The 25,907-nt window shown below is 43.1% G+C and overlaps 2 protein-coding genes across 4 annotated transcripts; one reads left to right on the top strand and one right to left on the bottom strand.

Annotated features, from left to right (window-relative positions):
• Window positions 1-1,781: 1,781 nt before the first annotated feature.
• LOC308461296 (vomeronasal type-2 receptor 26-like) lies at window positions 1,782-8,287 on the top strand (the record flags this gene model as incomplete). The annotated part of the gene is made up of 3 exons (XM_080978090.1): window positions 1,782-1,934; window positions 2,549-2,675; window positions 4,715-8,287. The coding sequence occupies 3 exons, from the start codon at window positions 1,782-1,784 to the stop codon at window positions 5,611-5,613; spliced, it is 1,179 nt and encodes a 392-aa protein (XP_080834216.1). The 3' UTR covers window positions 5,614-8,287.
• LOC308461288 (von Willebrand factor A domain-containing protein 5A-like) lies at window positions 6,286-25,470 on the bottom strand. 3 transcript variants are annotated; one of them, XM_080978065.1, is made up of 18 exons: window positions 25,244-25,470; window positions 23,687-23,796; window positions 22,123-22,325; window positions 20,837-21,059; window positions 19,116-19,288; window positions 18,672-18,789; window positions 17,704-17,876; window positions 17,117-17,205; window positions 15,728-15,872; window positions 15,162-15,241; window positions 14,743-14,857; window positions 13,926-14,090; window positions 13,218-13,321; window positions 12,364-12,566; window positions 11,518-11,745; window positions 9,259-9,386; window positions 8,950-9,073; window positions 6,286-8,865 (listed from the first exon to the last, which is right to left on the bottom strand). In XM_080978065.1, the coding sequence occupies exons 2-18, from the start codon at window positions 23,760-23,762 to the stop codon at window positions 8,786-8,788; spliced, it is 2,427 nt and encodes an 808-aa protein (XP_080834191.1). In that variant the 5' UTR covers window positions 23,763-23,796; window positions 25,244-25,470; the 3' UTR covers window positions 6,286-8,785. The 3 variants fall into 3 exon arrangements, with proteins under 3 accessions (XP_080834191.1, XP_080834192.1, XP_080834193.1); XM_080978066.1 differs by having other exon boundaries at window positions 23,687-23,786; XM_080978067.1 differs by lacking the exons at window positions 6,286-8,865; window positions 8,950-9,073; window positions 9,259-9,386; window positions 11,518-11,745 and adding an exon at window positions 11,860-12,050.
• Between the last annotated feature and the right edge of the window lie 437 nt (window positions 25,471-25,907).

The raw sequence follows: 25,907 nt of genomic DNA, 5'->3' as shown, positions 1-25,907 counted from the left end.
AGTCCATGAATAATTTTAAATAAAGTCCATTCAGCCTCGGTTGAGGGGAGAGCTATAGTAAAACCTTGTTAAATTCCTTGTTGAGCATAAATCAAAAGCCTTCCCTCTCTTTGCAAAGTAACAAACAGAATAACATAGCAGTGGCTACACTCATCTCTTTCATTATGCAGGAGAAGACAAGAAAAAAGGAGACCATTTGCAAACCATAAGAAAGCACAAAGCACCTTGTCCTCCCCCTTCCTTTTCCTGTTGCTGTAAGGATTCACAAGCTTCAAAGAAAAAAATCAGATACCTTGAAAGAGTGTCTGCATATGTCAGTCCAGTTCAGATGTAGAACTAATTATCAAAGGGTACTTCCTGGAATTCTTCAAGCAGAGGAATGAAAAGCTGTAAATCATGGGTGCTCAAATGCTTGATTCTCTGCATCATGCTAGATTTTGCACTTGATTGCCTACAGGACCATTTCCAGCTCTGGGATACTTTTTTGTTATGTGAAAAAATCTTATATGTTTTATTTCAGCTCACTTATGGGTCATTTCTGGCAGTACAACATGGCAAAATGCTATTTCCATTTTTGTACCAGATGGTTCCCAATGAAGCCTACCAATACATGGGAGCTGTGCGGTTACTTCAGCATTTCAGATGGACATGGGTTGGGCTCTTGGCTGTGGCAGATGACAAAGGGGACCAGTTTTTACAGACCATGGTGCCAATGCTCTCCCAGAATGGCATATGTTATGCCTTCATAGTAAGAATACCAAAATGTAATTATGTGGATAAATTGATAGAATTGCTTATACAGCAGCGGAAAAACTATGAGATTCTCATGGAGAGAAAGGTCAGTGTGTTCTTTGTATATGGAGAACCTCCATCCTTTCAGGTTATGAGAATGTTGCTATTTCTAGCACCTTTCTTGTCACTGCCACCTCTGGGCAAAGTGTGGATTGTTACATCCCACTGGGATTTTGAATCACTGTCCATTCAAAAGATCTGGGATATACAAGCCTTTCATGGTACCATATCCTTCAGCGTTCATTCAAATCAGCCATTGGGATTTCAAAAGTTCATTAAGGGAGTAAGACCTTCCTGGGCCAAAGGAGATGGTTTTATCCAGGATTTCTGGGAACAAGCATTCAGCTGCTCATTAAAGTCTAATGAAGAGGAGGAAAGGGAAAATAAAATCTGTACTGGAAAGGAGAAAATGGAGAATATTCCTGGAGTTCTGTTTGAAATGGACATGACTGGCCACAGCTACAATGTCTACAATGCTGTCTATGCTGTGGCACATGCTTTGCAGGCCATGTACATGCACAGCTTCAAATACAGAACAATGGAAGAAGGAAGGAAATTAGCTGTTCAGAATAGACAACCCTGGCAGGTAATGACAATAAAATACAATGGCTACAGAACAGATTAGCTTAAGATCCAGAAATAAAGGCACTTCTATCTCTGCATGAAACAATTCCAGCAGTAGGGGACTCTTTGGGTATGAGGGTATTCATTTTGATAAGTAATGTTACTAATGACCTTTTTCCCATAATGGGCCAAGCATTTGTTGCCTAATAGAGTGGAACGACAGTAAGCAATAGAAAGTGAACTCATACATAGAAGAAGACCCAGACAGACTTAAGAATGCTAGACACTGGAATATTTGGGAGGCCTAGAATCATTATTTATCCCTTTGTCAATATGCTCTTCCAAATTAGGTCCATCACTTTCTAAGTAGGGTCATATTCAATAATAGTGCTAGAGAAATTGTGCACTTTGATGGAAATGGAGAAATGGTGGCCAGTTTTGACGTTACCAATTGGATGATGTTTCCCAATGGCTCAGTGATGAGAGTAAAAGTTGGAAGGCTAGAACCTCAAGCTCCTCCAGGCAAAGAGTTAACAATTCATGATGACCAAATTGTCTGGCACCAAAGCTTTAATCAGGTGAGACTCATCTTTTGAAAACATATTATTACAGTCGAGCTTTAATTCTTCTAAAATCTCACAGAATCTCTTTATTTCATGAACAAGGCCTCATCTCAAAGAGGGTTCATCATCTTGATTGATATTTCACGAGGGCAGCAACACCTTTCTGATAAACTAAACCATTGTTCTTATTATTCAAACCCATCAGTTAATTAAACGTAAGGAATTAGTTTTTCATTTACCTCCATATGAAGTCCTCTACAATGCACAAGTCCCAACATTTCTGACCACTGATTGGAGTTATAGTTATGTCTAGAGGGCAGCATTTTGGCTACCTCTGACTTATAAGCAAACTGTAATCTCCCTCAATCATCCAGCACTTGAGACTAACTACCTTTTGTAGGTCCATGGCTTGATGCAGAGCTAATTGAATGAGAGAGATACAGGAACTGCAGTTTTCCACCTTTCACTGATCTTTTTAATTCTGACTGGTGTAAAGACTGACAATTTTGGTGCATGGGGGCAATGTGCTTGGAGACCAATATCAGGTCATGTTATTTCTGTTTGCCATACACCCCATTGTGTAGAATGGATGACTGGTCTTGCTAAAAATCCTTCATGTTTCTTTACAGGCTCTGCCAGTTTCTATATGCAATGACAACTGCTATCCTGGCTATAGCAGGAAAAAGAAGGAGGGAGAGAGATTTTGCTGCTATGATTGTGCTCGGTGTCCAGAAGGAAAAATCTCTCACCAAAAGGGTAGGAGGAGTAATCAATTTTTTTTATAAAATACAGAGTGAACAGAACATAAAACAACATAACCTAGAGTCACAATCCTCCAAGCAGATCTTAATGCACTCATCAATTCAAATAGGAGCTTTTGTGTGTGTGTGTGTGTGTGTGTGTGTGTGTGTGTGTGTCCCTAAGAAATGTAAGACTTTAAAAATTATCAGTCAGTTTTTGAAATGGGTCTGCAAATGAACTAGAAGCTTCAAGAGGAGAGAAATATGTTCCTAATATTTACTTCTGAATAAGATATGAGCTGCCACATTTTGGAACAAGTGGAATTTCAAAATCTTCAAAGGAAACCCCAGGTGGACTGCATTGCAGTAATGCATCCTCAATGTAATGAACACATGTATTGTCATAGCCTGTTAAACCTTCTTTAGGAATGGGCACAGTTGGTGTACCAGCCCAAACTGAACAAACATACCACACCCAAGGCTACAATGTCCACCTGGATGTGAAAGAGCAAAACTATTACAAAATTATAAGTAAGATTTAGCAAGCTAAGCATGTGGTGATTGGTGCAATTTGCATAGACAGTGGGAACAACCAACTTGCATGGGTTTTCCTTTTTCATGTATAATATTCAGAACTGTGTGTATGGCTTGATGCCATCATTGACACAGAAAGGGGATAACATTTTTTTAGTTATTATACCAAACTAATTTTGATTTGTTTATTCACTCACTCATAGCATCCCTCACAGAAGACTTTCACCTAAAGCCTTCACTTTTGTGGTTTCCTCAATAATGGGAAGTAGGTAGATGGTGATTTAGCAGTAAATCACTAAATTATTTTTAAGTACGTTAGTGGGAATTTTTGACTCAGTTATTTAAAAATGGCAATAGAAAGGCTTTTATTCCGAATTAGACTGTTAGGATTTCTAGAATCTCTTTATTAAGAAGCAGATTTGCATTTGAATATAAAGCTGACCTTTCTCCCCCCTTTCTCTCTCCCACCCGCAAAAAGCAGACCACTTTGCGAAATTTTCTCCAAACATTCTGCACCATGTGGTGGCCTCAATTTCCCCCACTCAGTGCTCTGGAATGATTCGAGTGGTACAGACAAAATAATGCACAGGTTGCCAACGCAGTTGATGGCCACTTACTGCAGCAGCCAAAACCCCCACATCTTTTTGGGCTGGTTATACAGGAAGGAAGGAAGATGCTCTAATGGGGATTACTGCTAATGGGGATTTGAAGCCCAACACTGAGGGACAGGCATACAATTTCTTCTTCTGCTAGACAAATTTGGTGCAATCCTCTTCTCACTTCCCCATTACTCTGCTTGGTCATCCCAAGTATATGCAGTGCATCCCATCAACTCACCAGTAAGGTGAGACAGCAAATTTTCTTCATCTGTGAGACATGATCTTATTGCACATGTGTTCCACTGAGATAAATGTCACTTAAGTAAATACATTATTAAATGTTCATATCCATTGTAAATGAATCAATGTATTCCATTCTTTGCATTCATTCCACAAGCAGAATCAAGTCAGTGTGCTTCAGAAGCATCATGGATGGTCCACCATCCAGGAACTGACCAGACCCAAACTATTACAATTTCAGAAGGCTAGCTGTGCAATGTGCCTTCATACCATGCTCTGGGATTAAAGGGCTCTCCAAACTCAAATACAATAGTAATAATAATAATTAGGCAGGTGAATAGTGCTTTTTGGATGTTTAAAGTGCTCCACATACACTATCCCAATAACATCACTAACAATCTTGTAAATTATACATGAGAATTAAGACTAACAAAAAAACAGCATTTCCAAGAGTCACCTTCTATGTTCATGACTTGAGAAAAGGTCTGCATCATACAAAAATTGTGTCACAGAAAACATTTAGTCATTACCAGATCTGCATGATCACCAAGCACTCTCACTTTCTCTTTGAAATTATGGGAATCCTTTCTCCTAGTGTTGGTCAAAGAAATGCAACATTTAAAAATTAGGGAGGTGTTGGTTAACATTTTAAAATACTTAAACAATTCCTCCTTTTTTTCAGACATGGATGCCTGTGTCAGTTGTCCAGAAGACCAATACCCCAACAACAGCCAAATTGAATGCATTCCCAAGATTCTAGTCCACCTTTCTTATAAAGAAACGTTAGGGAGCATTTTAACTATCACGGCTATTTCTTTCTCCTTGATCACAAGTTTAGTACTTGGAATTTTTATGAAGCACAAAGACACTCCCATAGTCAAAGCCAACAATGAGACCCTTACCTGCATCCTCCTCATCTCTCTCCTCCTTTGCTTCCTATGCTCCTTACTCTTCATCGGACAACCTGGAAAGATCATCTGCCTTTTTCGACAAATTACTTTTGGCATCATCTTTTCTGTGGCTCTTTCATCTGTGTTGGCAAAAACCATCACTGTGGTTCTGGCATTCATGGCAACCAAACCAGGATCTAGAATGAGGAAATGGGTGGGGAAAGGACTCGCAAATTCTATTGTCCTTTCCTGCTCCTTTATTCAAGCAGCCATTTGTGCTCTTTGGTTATTTACATCTCCTCCATTCCCTGATAGAGACATGCACACAGTGCATGGAAAGATAATACTAGAATGTAATGAAGGTTCAGCAATCATGTTCTACTGTGTCTTGGGCTACATAGGCTTCCTGGCCGTTGTCAGTTTGGTTGTGGCTTTCCTAGCCCGGAGGTTGCCAGACAGTTTCAATGAGGCCAAATTTATCACTTTCAGCATGTTGGTGTTTTGCAGTGTTTGGATAACCTTTCTTCCAACCTACTTGAGCACTAAAGGAAAATACATGGTGGCTGTGGAAATCTTCTCCATCCTGTCCTCCAGTGCTGGATTGCTTGGTTGCATATTTTTTCCTAAATGCTACATCATTGTACTGAGGCCAGAGCTGAACAACAGGGAGATACTAATAAGAAGAAAATAATAATATGAGAATGCTTATACAACTGGATAGCTCAGTTGGTTAGAGCATGGTGCTTATGATACCAAGGTTGCAAGTTCATTCCCCATATGGAAAGCTACGTATTCCTGCATTGCAGGTGGCTGAACTAGATGATCCTCACAGTCCCTTCCAACTCTATCATGCTATGATTCTATTGCCTGGTTTTATCTGTGTTACCTGAAAATAGTGAGGGAAGGGGTGTTATGAGAATTTATGCATGAGTGCTTGCCTAGGCAAATGTTGCTGCTCAAATTCTCAAGGGGTCCTTGTATCTTGATCCTTCTCACACACACACACTTTTGGCTTCAGCTCATCTTTGACTATTAGTAAGGCAAAAACAGTGTTCAGCATAGTGTCACTATTGTCTTTTTTCCACTCAGCATCATGGGATTTGTAGGACTTCCGGGGAGGCGCCTCCGGCAATGGCTGGATTCCTCTGACCGGGAGAAATCAGCTCCGTGGAAATCTGGGTCTGGCCGCCACGGCGAAGGCGGAGACCCGTTAAAAATCACAGGCGGGAGAAGCCTGTGAGCGTGGGATTTGGCGGGCACCTTTTGCGCCTCCCCCACTTGCGGGGAAAGCCGTTTTCGGGGATCCGGAGCGACGTGGGGTGAGCGGCGCGGTGCTTCGAATCATCTGCTTCTTCCACGGAGCGAAACCGCATAGCTGTTGTCGGAGAGCGCTGACTTTTTCCTGTGGACAATTTGATTCTAAATTAACTACCCGTGAGTAGAGCTTAATCGGGAAAATTGGATTTTTAAAACGTCTAATTTGGCATCGAAACGGGGAAGGTTCAATACAGGAAGTCCGCCTTCCCCTTTTGTAAATAGACTGAAGCAATTGAGGCTGCAAGCTGAAGTCTTGGAAAGCCTTTTGTAAAAGACTAAATTTCCATAATTAAAGAATATAATCCCCCCCTTGGAGGCAGGAGAAGGGGGGGGGAGTTGTGGACTGAGTTTGCCTGCGGAAGAGACCAAGAGAGGTAAAATACCGCCGCTCGGACCCTGGGAAAGGGCTGCTAGTAGGTCCAACGTTTGGTGGGACGTTTATTGACAGCGTTTGGATCGTTCATTGACAGCTAGCATAAGAGAAGACACATTGTTTCTACTGTCTCCAGCAGTGAAAGTAACTGAAAATTGAAATTAGTTTTGGGTCGTTTGAACTGTGCCTATAAGAGGATATTATGTATCAATACAAATAGAAACTGTTTTCCTCTAGTGGAAGTTCTTGAAACTGTCGGCTACATAAGATCTGGGCTGGGAAATTTCCAGCTGTAAGATAAAAACCGTGAGACTGTGAGACTGACCTTGAATCTATTGAGTGTTATGGCAGATGGGAAAGACGGAATGTCGCCAGAAGAGGCCTTAGCGGTTGTATTAGTGAAAATAAATGACTCGCTGGAACAGCTTCACAAGAAAACAGATGTGATAAATATGGAAGTGGATGCTGCAAATATTAAAATTGACTTAATGGTAGAAAGTTTAAATAACCTGGAACAAAAGGTGAATACCAATACAGAAACCACCCAGAAATTGATACAGGAATCTACCCTGATACGGCAAACTGCGGATGAAGTTAAGGAGGAAACCCTTGCTGCTGAAGTTAAAGTAATTCAACTGGAGAGAGAGAGTCCCATCCATACAAGGACAACTTGATGAATACAAGCTGACACTTGTTATGACTGAACTTAAAGAGAAACAGATGAAATTGATGATCAGAGCCCTACCTGAGGAAAAGTAAAGCTTGATAGAGTTTCAGGAGGAGATAGGACTAACATTGGTTGAGAAAGAGAGGTATTTGGGGGTTAGTATGACCGCCAGAAATGTGAATCTATTCAAGGGCAACTGTGAAGGACGTTGGCTTGAAGAGAAGGCGGATTTGGAAATAGAGTTAAATTGGAAGTTGCTATCTTTGGGCCGAGTTGCTGTGGTGGGGATGAGGGTTGCTGTGATGTCGGGGATGTTGCTTTTGTTTCAAACATTGCAAGCTTTGGTTGGGAGGGATTGTCTCAGGAGGTGGCAGAGGGACGACTCTAGATTTGGTGGGCAGGGCAGGAAGCCTCGAGTAAAATTTAAGATACTAACGGATGCTAAAGAAGGAGGTGGACTTGCCCTGCCAGACCCCTAAATTTTGTTGTGAATCATCTGCTTTTTGCTGGCTGAGAGAATCGGCAGAATCCAAGACCAGGGAGAAGAGCTGGTGGAAGAAGACTGGAAGTTTAAAGACTATTTATAGAAATATTGCAAAATTAATGAATGTTAGAACAAAGTTGGAATGAAGTTATATGGCTTTAGCAGAAATGTTATACGGAATTAAGTATAAATAGATCAATAGAGCATTAAAGGGAACAAAATAAGGTTAGAATGTGTTAAGATAATTATAGGATAGAAAACAGAGGAAGATGGAAAGGAATTGCTGAAATAATTAATTGATGTGGAATACAAAAAGGGAGGTGTGAGGAAGTCGTGGAAATAAGCGAACGAAAGATATGACATTGAAATTGTTTAATGTGTTTTAAATGGTCTTTGTTTTGTTTTATTTGTCTTATGTGTTAGTGTTTTGTAGTGTTTTTGTATTGTATTGTGTTGTTTTTTCTTTTTGCTTCTTTGTTTGTAGTGTTTAAATTTTTGGAAACTCAATAAATATTATTATTATATTTTTTTTTTAAAAAGCATCATGGGATTTGTAGCTCACCATGACATATCAATTGATAAGTCCTTTGCCTACACTTCATATGACCAAACAACATTGAGGCAAGTAACTGTTGCACTTTGCATAAAATACCTGCACACCTTTTTCTTTATTGAAACTCACCCAACCCCTAACTCAAACTGTGAACATGTTCTCCCAAAACATTTCCCACACACAATCCAGTTGCCTATTACAGTTCTCTTTCCGCTCTCTCAGTACATGTTTATGAATGGAGTGCATAGGGAACATCACTGATATTACTGCAGTAAGTTAAAGCATCTTTGAAGAACTGATACCCTATTGAGGAAAAGAGACACATCTGAAGTAAGTCCAAAAGACAGAAGGCTCATGAAAGTACAATAGGCATGCAGATGGAACAATGAGATACTCTTGAAGGGAAGAAAAAGCAAGTGCCAAAACTCCAGTGACATATATAAGGATTATGCTGGCAAGAGGGGGAAGCTCAGAGCCCAAAGACCTCAGCACTGACGTCACATCCCAAGAAGGTATTCCCAGCCTTCACACACTCAGCAAGTTTAGGCCCTGCAACAAAAAGGGATACAAGGTGGTTATTTCAGTGTGGCACCAGCAAGCAGTTTCCTGACACACACACACACACACACTCACCTGTGCTCTCCTGGAGCCATCCCACGGCTTTTGCCTCTAATAGCTGCCAGATATCACTAAGTTCTGCAAAGTGGACATGTAGCCAGAGAACGACAAGAACTGTTGTCCATGCAGTTTGGAGCACCTGAGATTATGTGCAGGGAAGGGGAGGAAAACAGCAAGTGATTCTCACTCATCCTGTCAGGGACACCTCCAATGCCTGCCCCCATGGGGACCCCTACCTTGGATGGATCCAAGAATGATTTCTATCTTCAAGGGCCCATCCAGGTGAAGACACAGAAGAGCGTATGAGCTTTCCAAATGTCCTACCTGAGTAGGCATTTTCCCCAGAATCTCTGCTTCACCCAGACCTAGTATGCTGAGCAGGTTGGCATCAAGGGACCAGGAACCATCAGCATTCTGCAGGGAGACTAGCCTCAAGAGAAGTGATTCATTTGCTGTTGGGGAAATAAAGAAAAAATTGCACACCTTGCAAGCATTTCCTTTATTCTTCCTCTATTCTCCAAAGGGTTTTGAAAATCCATGAAAACAAAGAAAGGTCACAATCTGTGGAACTCAGGAAATAATGTATGAAAGTGTACAGGATTGTTTACAACACCATTCTGGAATCATTTGATACATGTTGTGGGAGCCTTTGGGAAGCCTTGAATGCTGGGCACTTAGAAGAAGACGGATTCAGTACCACATGATTGCAAAGAGAATTATTACCCCACTGCCAGCTCCCAAGGTCTGGGCATGGTAGCCGAGCTTTCAGGCTTCCCAGATCTACTTTATGCCTTAAACCAGGGGTGGGAAACTTTTTAAAGCCACACTGATACCTGCCCAACAGGTAATATATGACATCAGGTATGGGGCACATGACCATGGTTCAGACCAAATGGACAGGCCTAGTAGGTCATATTTGGCCCATGGGCCAGAGGTTCCCCACCAAATTATGCCTTGGATTGGAGCCCATTTCTTTCTGTATCTGCACCCATTTGAACCATTCTTTAAGATTGGCCTCCAAGGCTCATTGACCTGGTGTCAAGTAGGCTCAAATTAGCAGGCACTACACATAGCACCTTTTCAATGGTGGCCCCAGCTTACGGTCTCCCTCTCTGAGCATGTACAGAGAGATGGCGAAGTCCATCAAATCCATATGCATGTCTCTAGCTGACAGCTCTACTGACCCTGATGTCTGTGAGCTTCCTTGGGATGGGGAAGGAGAGAGAAACACCAGCTGTAGCTTATTGCTACCCCCCCCCCCCGTGTGTGTGTGTGTGTGTGTGTGTGTGTGTGTGTTTTCTCTGTTGCTACTGTGGATAAGGGAGAGAAGTGTATTACGGTGAATGCTAGGGGGGCATTCACTATACTGCTCAGGGTGAGAGCCTGGATAGTTTGGAGAGTAGGAGTAAAAGATGTTAAGTTACTCAAAAGCCTCAGGGTGAGAGTCTGTTGGCACAGAGTGAGCCCTCTTTGTGAGAGAGGCAGAGAGGGGGTGACTGCCAAAGTGGGGAAATGAGGTGAGACCTGTTGCTAAGACTTTTCATTCTTTAATCTGTTTCAGTCTGTTTCTATCTAGGTATTTGGTTAAATTTGAAATATTAATTTTTACTGCTGTTTTGCTTGTTTACCTTGATAAATTGTTTATTGGACCTGCTTATAATTTTTGTATCCTGTTTTTCTCTAATTATTTTCATTACTTTGCTCCCCACTCTGGAATTGAAAAGTAAAAGTAATAAGTAAGTAAATAAGTAAATATGAGCCCTATAGTGTTAGCTTTAAAAGCAGACCTTTCTGTTCCAAGCTGCATTTAATCTATATTTTAGTGCTCTGTATTTAACTTCTATTTTCAATTTCTCATTATTGGCTACCTTGATGTTTTAGTCCAAGTGTATTTTTAATAGATTGCAGCTTTCTAGATTAATATGTTGTGAGAGCCACCTGGATGGGCTTTGAATTAATTATAAATTATATAAATGATAAATGCAAACAGAATAAATTCCACATGAATCATAATGAACTGAGTCATCCCCACCTGCAAAGTTCCCCTCCTTCACTTACATAGTCCTTTCCTTCTTTCCATATATTGAAGAGATAAGATGTGTGACAGAATCTGGATTTAAGAGTGGGATTTTATTATGCATGGGCACTTAAACCTTCTGCTTTTTTCCAAAAACCTATTATTAATCAACAATACATGCTGCTAAATAGAGGTAAATTATTGTCTCAACTCTCAAGCATGCTTATTTTGCATGCCCAACCATTTGTACACAACATAGTGATTCTGAAGATCTCTGTGACTTAATCTCTGGAGGCAGCAAGTGGTCAGAGGGTGGGAAATCTCCTGCCACAGATCCTAGTCTCTTGGCAATGACTTCTAATTGGTGGCACTCTGCACCTGATTTCTCCCTGCAATAGACATTATCCTTCCAAGTTCTTGACCAAGATACTGATAAGAAGGAAAGGAGGGAGGAGAATCTGTAAATGTTAAGACTAAGAAATCCAACATGATCTGGGGTTTCTTAGCACATAAATCTAAACAAGGATGTAGTGCAAACTCACATCCTGTTGCAATCCTACACTTACTTGGGAGACTGGCATGGTCAAACACTGCATTTTGATCATTAAGGAACTCTCCAGTAGTGGAATAACTTCTCCAACCTCTGGTACTGCTGGCAAAAAGGGTGGATGCTGAGAAATAGAGCTTTGAGGAAAATTCTAAAGCTCTCCGCAAAATACTCTCACATCTGGAAGGTTCGCACTTATATTCATAACAGCAGTGATCACTTTGGAGTATAGCAGCCCACACAGAGCCTAAAAAGAGATAGAGCACAAGTAATACTGAAGTTGGTGTTTTCCACCATATCCCAGGCACAAGACAAAGAAAAAAGAGCAGGGGCCAGCAACCTTTTTCAGCCATGGGCTGGTCCACTGTCCGTCAGACCTTGTTGGGGGGTGGAATATATTTGGGGGGGGGTGAATGAATTCCTATGCCCCACAAAAAAACCATTTTAAATAAAAGGACACATTCTACTCATGTAAAAACACGCTGATTCCTGGACCATCCGCAGGCCGGATTGAGAAGGTGATTGGGCCCCTGGGCCTTAGGTTGCCTCTCTCTGAAATAAAGGGACAAATAGCCACCTTAAGTGGAGAGGCCTTGGTGAGGAAGCCAGTCTACAACATTCTTTCAGCTTCTTTTACATCCATCCTACCAAACACAAAAAATTCTCTATAGTCATTCTTAGTGCTTCTCCAGCTTTCATACCATCACCAAAGTCCCTTTTATTTGTTTCAGTATAAATCTCAGGCCCCCTATCTTGAAGTTTATCTACTGTTGTCATATCACACTGCTCTGCTAGTTTCCTCCAAGTCCCAGTACTTGTTGATTTTCACTGTTCCCCTCCCCTATAACGCTTCAGTGCTCCGTACTATTTGGATATGGAATCTCTCTGAATTCAACAGGGGCTTGAAGCGGCTCGCCCCGTTCCATATTCACTACCACGTAAGCAGTCTGAGCAGACAGCACCCCAGAGCTCAGGCTGGTCTCCAGCACCAGCTGCTGCTTTGCTGTCGATCTTGTTTCCTCCAGTTCTTTCAAAACAGCCTGAGCTGCCAGTCGGTGAACAGGAAGCCTGTAGAGAGACAAAGGGTGGAGAGGAAAGTGCAAGGTAGAATTTGAAGTGGAAGGTGTGGTGGGTGGTGATGGCTTCATGGCCCACCCCTTTCTGGTATTCCCTGGGGGTGGGCAGCATTATAATAGACTGCTGCCAACTTCAAAGGTCAATTTCATTGAAGATAAAGCCATGAATGGCTACTAGCCTTTATGACTGTGTACTACCCTCCAGTATCAGAGGTGATATTTTGGGAATCACAAGTGAGAAGAATCCTGTTGGACTCAGATCCTGCCTGCATGTTTCCTATAGGCATCTGAATTGCCACCGTACTGGATTAGAAGGGCCTTTGGCATCATCTCACAGGACAATATGTTCCTAATCATTAGACAGGATGAAGCTCCTGCCTGAGTCTGCTCTGTCAACTACGCCTCCTATCATCCCTGGCCATTGGCCATCCTGACTGGTGCTGGTGGCAGAATGAGTCCAACAACAACCAGAGGGCCAAAGGTTCTTCATTCCTCCTCTCTTTATAATTTCTGTTTAATATATCTGGTCTCAAATTTCAGCTTTCAGGAACAAATACATTTTTGAAAGTTAGACAGTACTTTCGAATGCAGCTGCATGTAAAGAGCAAAGTGGGGAGGGGGAAAGAGGGGTGGGGAGTCCAACCTGTCATTCTCCTCTGCCTCAAGTCGAAAGTCCATCTTCTCTGTGAAAGTCTGGCCTTGCATGCTGTACTGGAGCACAACAGAACCCTCTGGGAGGTCAGAGGTCTGCAGGAAAGAAATAAAAGCATCAGGTGAAGTAGTGCTTGACAATGGTGGGTACCCTGGGTGGTGTAAAAGGGCCAGTAGCTCACAGGGACAAAGCCTAAAGAGAAACTAGCACTTTACCTTCTTATTTTGGCAGATTTAGAGAAATGAGCATGAATGTTCATGTGCAGGGCCAGCCCTGCCGTTTGGCAAACTGATGCAGTTACCTTAGAAGACAGATGCATTGGGGCAGCAATTTCTAGTTAATTTTAAGTTTAGTACAGACTACACATGGCCTTCTTTGACCAAACTGTGGGAGGCAGTGGAAGACAGAAGTGCCTGGCGTGCTCTGGTCCATGGGGTCACGAAGAGTCGGACACGACTAAACGACTAAACAACAACACATGGCCTTCCCCATAATGAAGAGAGAGAGCATCCCCATCCACTCTCAACCTATTTCCCTGTGTTATCCCTGGATAAGTTTAGTTTCCACAACATTATCATATCATTTTCCCCCACCACCTTTGCCCCCAACTCTGGTGCACCTCATCACACACCACGCATCACATTGATTTTGCCCACCAACTACGGGTATGTATCCCACCATTATATTGGGCCTACTTGCCTGTTGCTGCCCGCAGATCTGAGTGTACATGAGGCAGCGTTCCCCTGCAAAGATGGCCTGAGTGCTTGACCCCAGAAGCACAGCCTCGAGGCCAGGAGGCAAATGCCACTCTAGTTTAATGTGTTTCACTTCCGGCTGCAGAGAACACTTCAGAGATCGCAGTGCCTGTGAAACACAAATGATCTCACAATCAAGGGGGACGAGAGATCAAACATAGCTTGGGGAGAAAACTTATAGCAAGATCTGTTGGGGTGGGCAGGGATAGGATCTGGTGGATATCTGGCTGAGCTATGTATGAGGTTCCTGACACAGCTGTACCACACCAGCTTAACTCCCTCATCCTTAGCTCAGCCAAGAAATACACACGTATCTCCTTCTCCTGGTTTGGGTGGGACCCAATTGGCTGAGCAGATCTTATGTGTGAGCCCTGAAAAGGGGGTGTTTGGGGGTGAGACCATAGAGGGCTGTATCCCAGGCCTGCTCAGCTCAGTAATGAGACATGGCAACCGGGTGTAACTTAAGCTGGCAAAAAGGGTGGTGTAACTCAAACACCAATTTAAAAACTTGTTTCCACCCTGCCAGGTAGAAGTCCAAAAACTACTGGAGAGCCACAAGGTCTTAATCCCTGGTCCATTCTGATTGGCAGTAGCTCTCCAGAAGCTAAGACAGAAGTCTTTCCTAGACTTACCTAGAGATGGCAGGGATTGAACCTGAGGCATTCTGCATGCCCTCAACCACTGAGCCCTGGCTCTTCACCCAAGTGTTGGATGGGGTCTGTCAGATCATGGTGATGGAGACAAAACACCAGGACACTCACCTTGGCCTGCATTTGCTCCTTGCTCCTGATGAATTCAGCTCTGCCACCACTTGCTTCAGCAATGCTACCTATGAAGTATGAGGAAGTCCCTTCACCAATCCCAAAGGAGAAGCATCTGTATGACAGTGGGGGAAAGGTCAATGCTCTACTCTATCCCATTGTGCATGTTTCAAGAAGTATCCACCATCAAGGCTTGCTAACCATAGTATCGTGACACTCCTGGTGGGTAAAATTGAGTGTTTCTCAAGTAAGCACCACTGGGACCTGAAAAGGCTGGCACGATCCATCCCATACTTTCCTGCTTCCTCAAGTTTCCAGCCATGCTCAACCAGACTCTTCCTCCAACCCCATTTCACAGGGCTAGTTTACTTAAAATTAAATGTCAGTCACCCTACCACAATCTCATACCCTGTTCTCACCTGTGGGACTTACTGTGACTCTGAACTTCAGCAATGACCTCATCTATGTTAGATACCTCTCCATCTGTGAATACAAAGACCTGGAGAAAAATAGGGGTGTATAAAGTTAACTTGGAAGTCTGTGCACACACACTTCTTCTATCCCTTGGGGAGGAACAAAGTTGTATTTATGTTTTGAATCCCTGGTTCAGACTTGCTTGCAGTTCACAGCAACTAGGATCAATTTTCCAGCCCACTGGATACATTCCAAATCCCTCTTGAGATCATAACTTGGCTCTCTAAAATACAGTAGTATATTATTTAATTTATTTCATTAACTGTATATACCACCTGATTGTAATTCTTTTTTAAATCAAACAAAGGAAATCATTTGTTTTAAGTGAATAGCCAGGGTGTTGTCATTTGAGCAAACAGGGATGAAACTAGCTGAGACTACTTTTTTTGCCCTTGTTGTATTGGTTGAGATTATACCATGAAGAGAGGAGATAAATTAAAGGCAATGGGTATGTAGCCGCATGGAACTGCAATTAATTTATTTCACATACATGAAGGTGTGATGAATTTACCTGGCGGCCATATCCTTCTCTACATGGCTGGCTGTAAATGGCCTTCAGTGGTTGCAGAATCTCTGTGCCACCCAAATTAGCCTGCAGGTCCAACACCCCCCGCAGGGACTCCAACATGGTCTGTTGTGTGTACTTTACACTCTTCCTGCAGAGGTCATCAGAGAGTAAAAGTAATGCAAAGGACTGCTCTCCTGTACTATATTCCCACTTCCACACACCCATTAATCCCAGAGCTGCATACTTTATTTAACAAAGCCCAATATCAGTATAATAATTAAAAAGTGTGCTTTAAAAAAAACGAATTTGTGGATGCTTGGCTCCCCAGAACCTAATGAAATCAAAAGCCAACCCACTTAGGTTTGCCAGTTTCTCTCTTAAATAGATGCTGGCAACAGGTGTTTTAATTAATTGTCCACTTTTAAACCACTGGATCAAATTTGCTTAATTAGTATACTATGAACAATCAAAGAAGGTGCCTTAAAGGACAATTCTGAATAAATAGAACTGGGTGGCCTGAAGGCTGCATCCTGCCCTCGAGGCATTTTTTAGTGGTCCTCGGGAACATTTGATCTCCCCCACCAGCCCTTATGCTACTTTCCCCAAGCCCTGCAAGTGAGGTGCTGGGCTTTGGAAAAAAGACATGAGGGCTCTTTCCCAGCTTTGGAAAGGAGGTGGAGGCCCCTCTAGGACCCTTTGTTCACCCCCCCCAATGAAATTGCTAAAAGCAGAGAGCAATGAGATAAACCCTACACCTTGTGGGTAGTAGTCAACTTTCTCAGAGTACACCTACTGAAATTAACGAACATGACTAAGTTAGGGTCCATTAATTTCAATGGGTCTACTCTACACCCCCATGTATGTTTTAGAGATTTTGATATTTTAGAATCTTTGGCTCCTTATACTGCAAACTACATTGAGATGTTTTATATACAGTAAGCAGTATATTAGTTGACTAAATTGCTTTAACCAATTTTAATATTGTATGTTTGGATGGTTGCAGCCCACCCTGGGATCTTATGATGAAGGGCAAATAAGAAAGCAAACTAATAGTAGGAAGAGGAGTAAAAAAATAAAAGAACAAACATTGATAAACTGGAGGCTGTGTTCAAAGCAGCCTTCTTCATCCTGGGTCCCATACATTGTTGGACTACCACTCCCATCATCCCTGGCCATTGAGAGTTGTAACCCAACAACATCTGGGAACCCAAGAACACCAGTTAAGGGAAGCAAAGCTGCAGAAAGCAAGAGATGGAGAAGGGAGGACAAGTGGATGGTATTACGTAGTACTATTGTTGTTTTATGATGCATAGTATCTTTTTATGCTGTTGGTCATCCTGGGCTTCCTTTGGGAAGATGAACAAAATAAATAAATAATACTTGGTCACTTACCGGTAGAATGAGTAATAGGAGGATCCAAATGCATAGATGTTGAAGTAACATCCCAAAGGAAGACTCTTCAATAGGAAAATCAGGGTCTCCTAAGGCAAAAGGTATTGTCACCCTGGGTCACCTAGCTGTCCCAAACTAGACTGTTGACACTGTCTCAGCAATAAAGCCCTCAGTCCTAACCTAGACCCATACACTTCCATGCATCACTCTCTGCCCATCTGATCTCACCTTGCCTATGGGACCGAATTCTATTCTACCCATGAGAGTCAGATCCCTAAATAGTCTTTATCAGCCTGTCTGGAATTACATTAAACTGGCTGCCACTCTAATTCTTGAAGCAAGAGGTACACAAAACATCCATCATAGTCAAGCAGGAAGAAAGGGATATCCCATCCCATGTCTTTTCCATAAATGAGTAATGGAAAATTTCAGCTTGAAACTGGAAGTTCAGTCTGCATGCAATCTAGTCGTCTATGGCTGTGAGTTTAACCACCTCCCTTTAATCTCCTCTCCTGTAAACCCAACATATCATCCTCCCTTGGCTATAGGTTCTTCCATCACATCCCTTTCATCTAGCCAGGTGGCACCTTGGCACTCTGAATGCGGGTTGTGGCTTCAGAGTTATTTCTGGTGCTGTAGCTCATGCTGCTAGAGCAATCCATCAAGAACAGGAATTCGCCTGTTGCATTCAGGCCTGGCTTTGGGGCAGGAGGACTGGGATACAGGGTAAGCAAAAGCACGTGGTCTCCCATCAGTGAACCTGTATTATGAGACAGGGGGAAAGAGTTTGGAGTAAGCAGACATTTCCACCCAAGGCTGTTCCCTAGTCATTGTACTGGACAAGCTGCATTTCATGTACCCAGCCCAAGCTCTGCTTCCAAGACCTCCCTTTCCACCAGGATGGGGAAGAATTCAGTTATTTGCAGTTTGTGATACAATAAACGAACCAAAATGCAGCTATATTTCAAAATCCATACTTCTCTCAATTATGCAATGCAGTTCTCCATTTTAAAAAGTGTACAGAATGCATACATTTGGATCAATTGTGCATAAAAATGCATATTTTTTAGTAAAAACAGCATAGAAAAATGTATTATATGGGTAGAAATGCTTTCAAAATAAAGTGTGCATTAGGAAAATGTACAGTGGTACCTCGGGATGTGAACAGGATCCGTTCTGGAGCCCCGTTCGCATCCCGAACGGAACGCAAGATGCATCAGCGCGTGCGCTGATCGTGTTTTGCTGCTTCCGCACATGCGTGTGACGTCATTTTGAATGTCTGCACATACGCAAGCGGCGAAACCCTGAAGTAATGCATTCCGTTACTTCCGGGTTTGAAGTAATGCATTCCGTTACTTCCGGGTTGCCGCGGAGCGCAACTTGAACGCGCTCAACCCAAAGCTCATTCAACTCGAGGTATGACTGTACTAAAAAAATTACTGTGAGTAAAAATAATTGTAAACTAATGCAGAAAAGTGGTGAACTGAACTTAGATAGGAAAACAAGAAACTGAAATTGACAGATTTGCTCATCCTTAACTCTAGCCCTTGCTCACCTGGATCTGCTCCTGGCTTCCCAACCTCTAGCAGGAGACTGGGCTTACGAACCACCTCCTTGTAATATATCAGCAGCTCCACATCTCGATTAAGGCAGTATCCTTCAGTGAGGGAAATCTTTGGCAGGGGTACGATAAGCAAAAGCAAGAGTTGAAACCTGGGTATGACATCATGCTAGTTCCAAAAGACTCCAGCAGCAGTAGCAGCTCAGTTTTCCCTTTACAGGGAACCTATAAGGTCAAGTTGTATTCACGCCTTCAGGAAGAAAAGCATGCTCTTCCTGAAAGCCCTTAATGCCAACTCTTCACTATGGGCTGACATAAACGCAGACCTACTCAGAGTCAACCCAGTGTCATTAATGAACCCTAATTAGTCATGTTCATTAACTTCTGTAGATCTATTCTGAGTAGCACTGAATACCACCCCACCTCAGCATCCTTTACCTGGGCTGTAGTGTCGTCTTCTGTTGCATACTGCAGGGATGTGAGGGTGCAATTTGACTTCACATGAGAGATTCCATATGGAGAATGCAGTGTAGCACTGAGGCTGAGCTTGTAGGGGAGCTCCCTCTCAGGCACTCGTGGTATGTTCTGTACGAAGCTGCTCTCTTCTGACCCTACACAGGGACACAATCAATGCCATGAGAGAACGTGAGCAAAATGACCTTCTCAGATGTATACACTAAGTTCTGAAAAATTGTCCTACATCCAGGATTTCAACCAATGTGTCCTTGATGCCCACCAAGCCCCTGCCCCTCTCAATTGTAAAAAAATGTTTTCAGGTGAGTTTTGTGTTGTTTTGTTGAGCAAGTTACCTGGTTGTGTGGGCGGGAGGTTGGCATGTATTGTTTATTTTCAGGTGCTGTTTTCTGCCTCTTTGGGAAAGGAGACTCTGAGCATTGCCAGGTTTTCTTCTGTGAAACAGATATTTGGTGGTGCCCACAATAGTTTCTCCAATTTCCAGATGTTCCCTCAGGTCCATGAAGGCAGAATCCTGCCCTTGGTAGTTCCATGACAGAGGCAAGTGTTAGCCTGAGAAACTGGATTGGGGGAGTTTTGGGGAAGGTACAAATAGCATTGACCAGGCTTAGGGAACTTCTGACCTGTGGGTCAAAACAGGCATAGCAGTATAGGAGCCAACTCCCAGGGGCTGAAGTCCCTCCAATCTCCTCCCCCATAAAATATTTGAGGGGCTAGCCCTCCCCAAGTTGATAAGCATTGTCATTTAAATGATATGCATGTGCCACGTCTTGTGATCAATTAAGTATGGCGGAGCTTACTCCTCCCCTCTAATGTTTTATTCAAGTTGGCATCCCTGCAACAGGAGACCATTTTGACCCACTCCCACTACCTGTCCCACACCTGACAACAGATGTGGAGCAAGAAAAGATGAGGCTGCAAAGGAACAATCAGGAGCTTAAAGCATTCTACTGCTCATTGGCAAGTAGGGCTCACTGACAGTGCCATGATCTGATCAATACCAATGGTGTGTCTCACTGGGATCAGCTGTACAAGGGGGTCTACCAGTTTAAACTTCTTAGTGCAGGCAATGGGACTCACTGTCAGTGCCCATCCACTGATGGATGCTGGAAATGAGACCCTGTGAAGCTGTCCATTTGTAGACCAGGTTTGGATTCAAACCACACCTGCAAATGGACATTTCTTTTGACTCTGCAGACCATCCTGCAGAGGGGAAAGATGCCAAGTTTAAAAGGGAAAGGGTTTTCTGGATGATAGAATACTCTCCCCAGGAAGGTTCACATGGCATGGGATTTGCGGGGCTCAGATTCAAAAGCAGACTTACCAGATGTTACCCAGGCAGAACATGACCCAGATTGGACCAATAGTCTACTTTAGAATCCACAGCCCTAAGAATCCAATTACAAGGCAGTCTGAGGACAGCAGGGCTTCCCTTGTACAATTTTTAAAAAACCACACACAGCCCAGGCTTGCACCCTGAGGAGGTCACTTCAGTGCTGCTAACAAAGCAGCTTGATTTCACCCTTGGAGGTGCACTCCATTGTCCTTCGAGACAGATGGATGGGAAGAAGTGTGAGTAGCCATGGGACACACAGCTGCTTAACCTGGCAGCCAATTGGGATGCAGCCAATCATCTTGATGGCAGGCTTTTGTTGGGGCAAAGATTAGCAGCTACTGTTTCTTACCCTGAAGTGCATAGCGAGGATTCAGCACAACTGGCAGGACAAAGCGGACTGCCCCATCAGGCTCGGGAGCCAGTGCCTGGACATAGCACAGTTTCAGTGTGGCCTCTCCACTTGGTGGAAGATTACCCAGCATGCATTTGAAAATGTCTCTGGATTTGGGGTCCCTCACAAAAAACACAGATGCTTCGAGCACGGCCAACCGATCTTCATACAGTGCCTGTGCCTGAAGATGTTGAGAGACCAGAAAGAAAAAGAAAGAGATGTGAAAAGGTGGAAAGAGATGTGACAAGGGCAAGGAGAAATAGATGGGGTGGGGGTCACAGTGGCAGCCAGAATCTTGTCTGGACGGGAGTTGCTGCTAATTTCACCTCAGATGCCTTTCTGATTTCTTCAATCTTATCATAAAGTCATAAAGCTCAGGCTGCTCTGCACACCATGGCTGTTGCCAGCCTGAGCTGGGGAAAGAGGCACACATGTGCAGCAGAGGCACCCCCGCATCCCCGCACGCCTCTTTCCCCAGCTCGGGCTGGCAGCATCTCGGGCTGTCCTCTTTTTTGCTCTTCGAGATATGGCAACCCTACCATACTTCTTCTCTACAAACAAAGGGAGAGTGAGCTGCATGCTGTGCATTAGGTGTTATTTATGTAGTTTTTAACAGTGGTTGTTTTTAGAATACAGTGGTACCTTGGGTTACATACACTTCAGGTTACAGACTCCGCTAACCCAGAGATAGTACCTCGGATTAAGAACTTTGCTTCAGGATGAGAACAGAAATTGTGTTCCGGTGGCGTGGCGGCAGCGGGAGGCCCCATTAGCTAAAGTGGTGCTTCAGGTTAAGAACAGTTTCAGGTTAAGAACAGACCTCTGGAATGAATTAAGTACTTAACCCGAGGTACCACTGTTTTGTAATCATTTCTGAATTTTGTTTTTAAATTGTGAGTATGTTTGCCATCCTGACCTACTTTTGGCGGGGGGGGGAGGGAGGGAGGATTTAAATTCAATCAAAAATTTAGTCAATAATTTATATATTGATTGACGGTTAATTCCACTGTGCTGAAGTTGTTTGTTGACTGTGAGTGCATAAATTGTTGCTTGTTACAAGTGGCAGCAAGCGGCCTAGAGAACGTTTTGTTACTGGATGACCTATAAGTGCAGTAAATACATTTTTAAACAATGGTTTAAAACTCTTGATTCAAAGGGTTTGGAGACATGCCAATCATGGCCTCCAGCATCCCCAGAACCTCCATCCCCACCCCAACCTCCCACACTACCTTGAACCCTCTCACCTGTTCCTTCTCCATGATCTGGGCCTCAATTTTTGTCTCACCCATTAGGCCCTCAAAGGCGTAGACAGCAGCATCAGCATCCAAGGGAAAGACAAATTCAACCTCCAGAGGGATCTTCTCCTCATTCTTGTAATGAAGTTCAGACACAACATCTGCCACGAAGCCTTTGATCGCCACAGCTACAGTGATGCTTTGCAAGGGCACTGAGGCACAGAAATAATAGCAAAGAGCTTTAAAAGAGGGATACATTTAAGTACATTACAAAGCAGACAGACATCCACGGCAAAAACCTACACATCCTTGCTGGAAAGGTTGTCAGAACCAGTGCTTTTTTTCTGGGGGGACGCAGGGGTACGCATACCCCTAAACAATTTGTGAATCTTTGTACTTTTTTCGATTTTACTGTATTTATTTTTCCCGATTTGAACTGTAAAATGGTGATTTTCTTGAGTCAAAATGAGAGCACCCCAAACATTATTTTAGGGGGGGGAGCACTGGTCAGAACAAAAATGTTTTCAGTTGTTTCTGAAAATTGCAACTAGGGGGTGCATGTTTGATGAGGGTTTGATGAGGCCCTAAACTACTGAAGGTAATGGGGCCCTTTATATGTCCAGCTGTCCTTAGCCAACAACAAACTGTAACTGTTTTTTGTGTTGAATATATGCTATATGGTAATTTATGGACCTAATAAGTATCTAAAGCCATTTGCACATAACAAAATATGGATTTTATCAAAGTAATCATTGAACTGAAATGTTGCTGTATGTAGGTTTTATTTTATTTGTTTTTTATCTTATATTTTGGAAATGTACATCCAGAGTTTTTTTCCTTTCATTTTTTGGGGGGCCCCAAGAGGGTGGGGCCCTAAGCTATAGTTGTTTAGCTTATACACAAATCCGGCACTGCATGTCACATCTCCACAGAAATGCCATTCCACATAATAGGAGTAGCCACACCAAAAGCCCTTCTCCCAGTTACTGTGAAGTGGGAGTCTGAGATCTTTGGAACTTAAAGAAGCAGCTCTCCCGCAGACTGCAGTGACATACTGGAAAACTATGAGATAAGGAGGTCTCTCAAGGAACCTGGTCCTGAGCAGGCTATTTATTTGAATATTTATCATCCACATTTCATAAAATAAATCAAGCCAGTTTACACCAAAAAATTTTTGTAAAATCAGTGTATAGATATCTTTAAAGCATAATTAGAAATATCAGTAAGACAACAGTAGATACCATCTGGTTAAAAAGAAAAACTAAGCCTCCTAAGTCACAATTTACATCAGGAGACTTAGTTTGGTCAGAATCGAATATACACTTCCAGAGTTAACACTAAATAAATTACTTCTGGTAAATGAGCCACTACAGACACTAGAGGGCTATAAAAAAATTGTGTCCTGGGTTTTTTAGACTTGTCTACCCATGTACTATCTGAAACCAAAGGTGTGTCTTGGTTGCCAGATGTGAAGCTTTTTCAGCTCTCCTACCGCATTACATAAGCCAATAACCACAACTCCTGTGCACAGTTAAGCAAGCACACACACATCCGAAACACTGCCCCAACCTACCTTTTTGAGGATATAATAGTCTTCTGCTTGGCATTTCTGGTGGTGGAGGCCTTTCATTCCACGCGTCTTCATCCATCTTTGTTCGGGGAAGAGACCGTACCTGTGGTGAGCCAAATTAAGCAGCATGCATTGCAAGATGGATTGACCTTGCTTTGTTGATTGACATAAATGGGGGCATCTCTCTGCATACAGACATGGCAGAGTCTTTCTCCCACACCAAAACAGAAACAACACCCACATTAATTAATTTGCTAGGGCAGGCCTAGCAAAAATATGTTACAATATGTACACAAAACACATACAATTCATAAAGTGTGTGCAAGGCAACTTCCAGTAACAGCAAGCCTCCCTGTGATATAAACTCATAGAACTGTAGAATTGGAAGAGTCATCAGTCAAGCATGGATGGTCATGTCATAACCTTCAACATTTCTCCAATGAAAATAGGGACATCCGATTCAACAATAACAATTTTATTACGTATTTATACCCTGCCCATCTGACTGGGCTGCCCCAGCCACTCTGGGTGGCTTCCAACATATATCAAAACATAATAAAACTCTACAGGGCTGCCTTCAGATGTCTTCTAAAGGTTGTATTGTTATTTACCTTCTTGGCTCAGGGGTCGAATAACTCCATACCCTCCAACATTTTTCCAATGAAAATAAGAACACTAAAGAAAAGTGGGATGTAATCAGAAACTGAGACGGCTTCTGTAAATCCAGGACTGTCTCTGGAAAACAGGAGCAGAGGGTCTATCATGTGCAGCAATGTGGGAGGGTGAGACTAGCATGCCCTCTCCCCCTCCTCAAGTCAAACCCTCAATGTATTGTTTTAAATGTATAAGTAGAGCCATATACTTTTGCACGTTTAATCACCAGTCTTTTCAGAGAGGAGGGAGAGAGCAGCTCAATCACAGGAATAGTTAAAATGGTCTGACTGAGCACCAGTCTCCATGGCTCAAGGGATTCTTACTAAACATTCAGGAATTTCTAAGGGATGCCCGGGCAATAGGAGGAGGTAAGGATTTCTGCTTCTTTCCATCAGTACTATAATAATGGCTGGGGAAGGGCTTTGCCTCAGTGGTGGAGCATCTGCTTTGTACACAGAAGGACCCAGATTTAATCCCCAGCTTCTGTATGTAGAGCTGGAGAAGACGCCTAGCCTGAAACTCTTGAGAGCTGCTGCCAGTCAGTGTAGGCAATACAGAGCCAAATGGATCAGTGGCCTCACTCAGTTTATAAGGCAGGTTCCCGCACTGGAACAAGAAAGCAGTAACAGGATGAAGGGTCTTGCTGCAATGGAGGGCAAGGCACATTTCTAAGGCCCTTCCAGAGAAACTCAGAATGCAGTAGTTTTGGAGACCAAGTCTAGGTCAGGGGTTGAGTTTCTCAAGAGAAGAAGCTTTGCATGATGAAGAGAATGGGGCAGTGGAGCTACATATGCAGAGGATGAGATGGTCTAGACTCTAGACTGCCATGAAGATTGTTTAGTGCAGCATTAATGGGAAGGACTCAGAATTCAAAGGGACTCCATGCAGGGGAATGGTTATACTCACAGCGAGGCAGAGGATCTAGTCACCTGAGGCTCCAAAGCTCTCCCTGCAACCAGAATCCAGGGATGTTGCACGCTCTTTGATGCTACAGTGCTTCCTTTTTTCCTGTGATGCCATTAGCATCAGCACTGCAGCCAGTCCCGTCATCCCCACCCCCGTCTGGGAATGCCTGCCAAATGCACGCATATAGTTCAGTCACAGTCTGCTTTCCAGAGTAATGACTGTGGCAATGTTCCAATGTCATCTGGAAAATTGCTCCCTCTCCTGGCAAACCAGCAGCTCATCACAAAAACTAAAATCCACAAAGCCCATCCTGAGCAGAGGAAGGTTTGGATGGGCAGAGAAAGGAAGGGGACTAGCAGAACTGAGCTGCATTTGCAGCATTTGAAAAGGGTGGCAAGTACAGCTCTACGTCTCCTAGGTTTCCTATTGTTCTAATCTTAAACTCAGTCCCCAAAATTTCCACATCAGCTTGTGAAATAAAATTCACCAGCATTTTAGAGCAAATGCCTCCTAATATTTTCATTTTACTTCCTGGATGTGTGTGTGTGTGTGTGTGTGTGTGTAGGTGCAATCCAGATTATAATGCAGGCTAGCACTGTCATGACAGTGCTGTCTGGGTGCTGGGGAAAACTTGCCTTTGTGAGCAGCACTGATTCCAGAAAAA

Source organism: Podarcis pityusensis (assembly GCF_964106645.2).
Source record: "Podarcis pityusensis genome assembly, chromosome: 13".
Lineage (NCBI taxonomy): Eukaryota > Metazoa > Chordata > Lepidosauria > Squamata > Lacertidae > Podarcis > Podarcis pityusensis.
The sequence above is the reverse complement of the archived record's forward strand: the minus strand, read 5'-3'. Positions and strand labels throughout refer to the sequence as shown.

What these genes read in the sequence shown, in the direction of transcription:
- LOC308461288 (XM_080978065.1), bottom strand. Translation starts at nt 23,762, where the DNA reads ATGGATGAAGACGCGTGGAATGAAAGGCCTCCACCACCAGAAATGCCA. An exon ending in TCCTATTACTCATTCTACCG is followed by an intron (nt 15,873 to 17,116) that starts GTAAGTGACCAA and finishes TGACCTCTGCAG; the next exon opens with GAAGAGTGTAAAGTACACAC. An exon ending in AGAGATTCCATATCCAAATA is followed by an intron (nt 11,746 to 12,363) that starts GTACGGAGCACT and finishes ATCTCTTTTTAG; the next exon opens with GCTCTGTGTGGGCTGCTATA.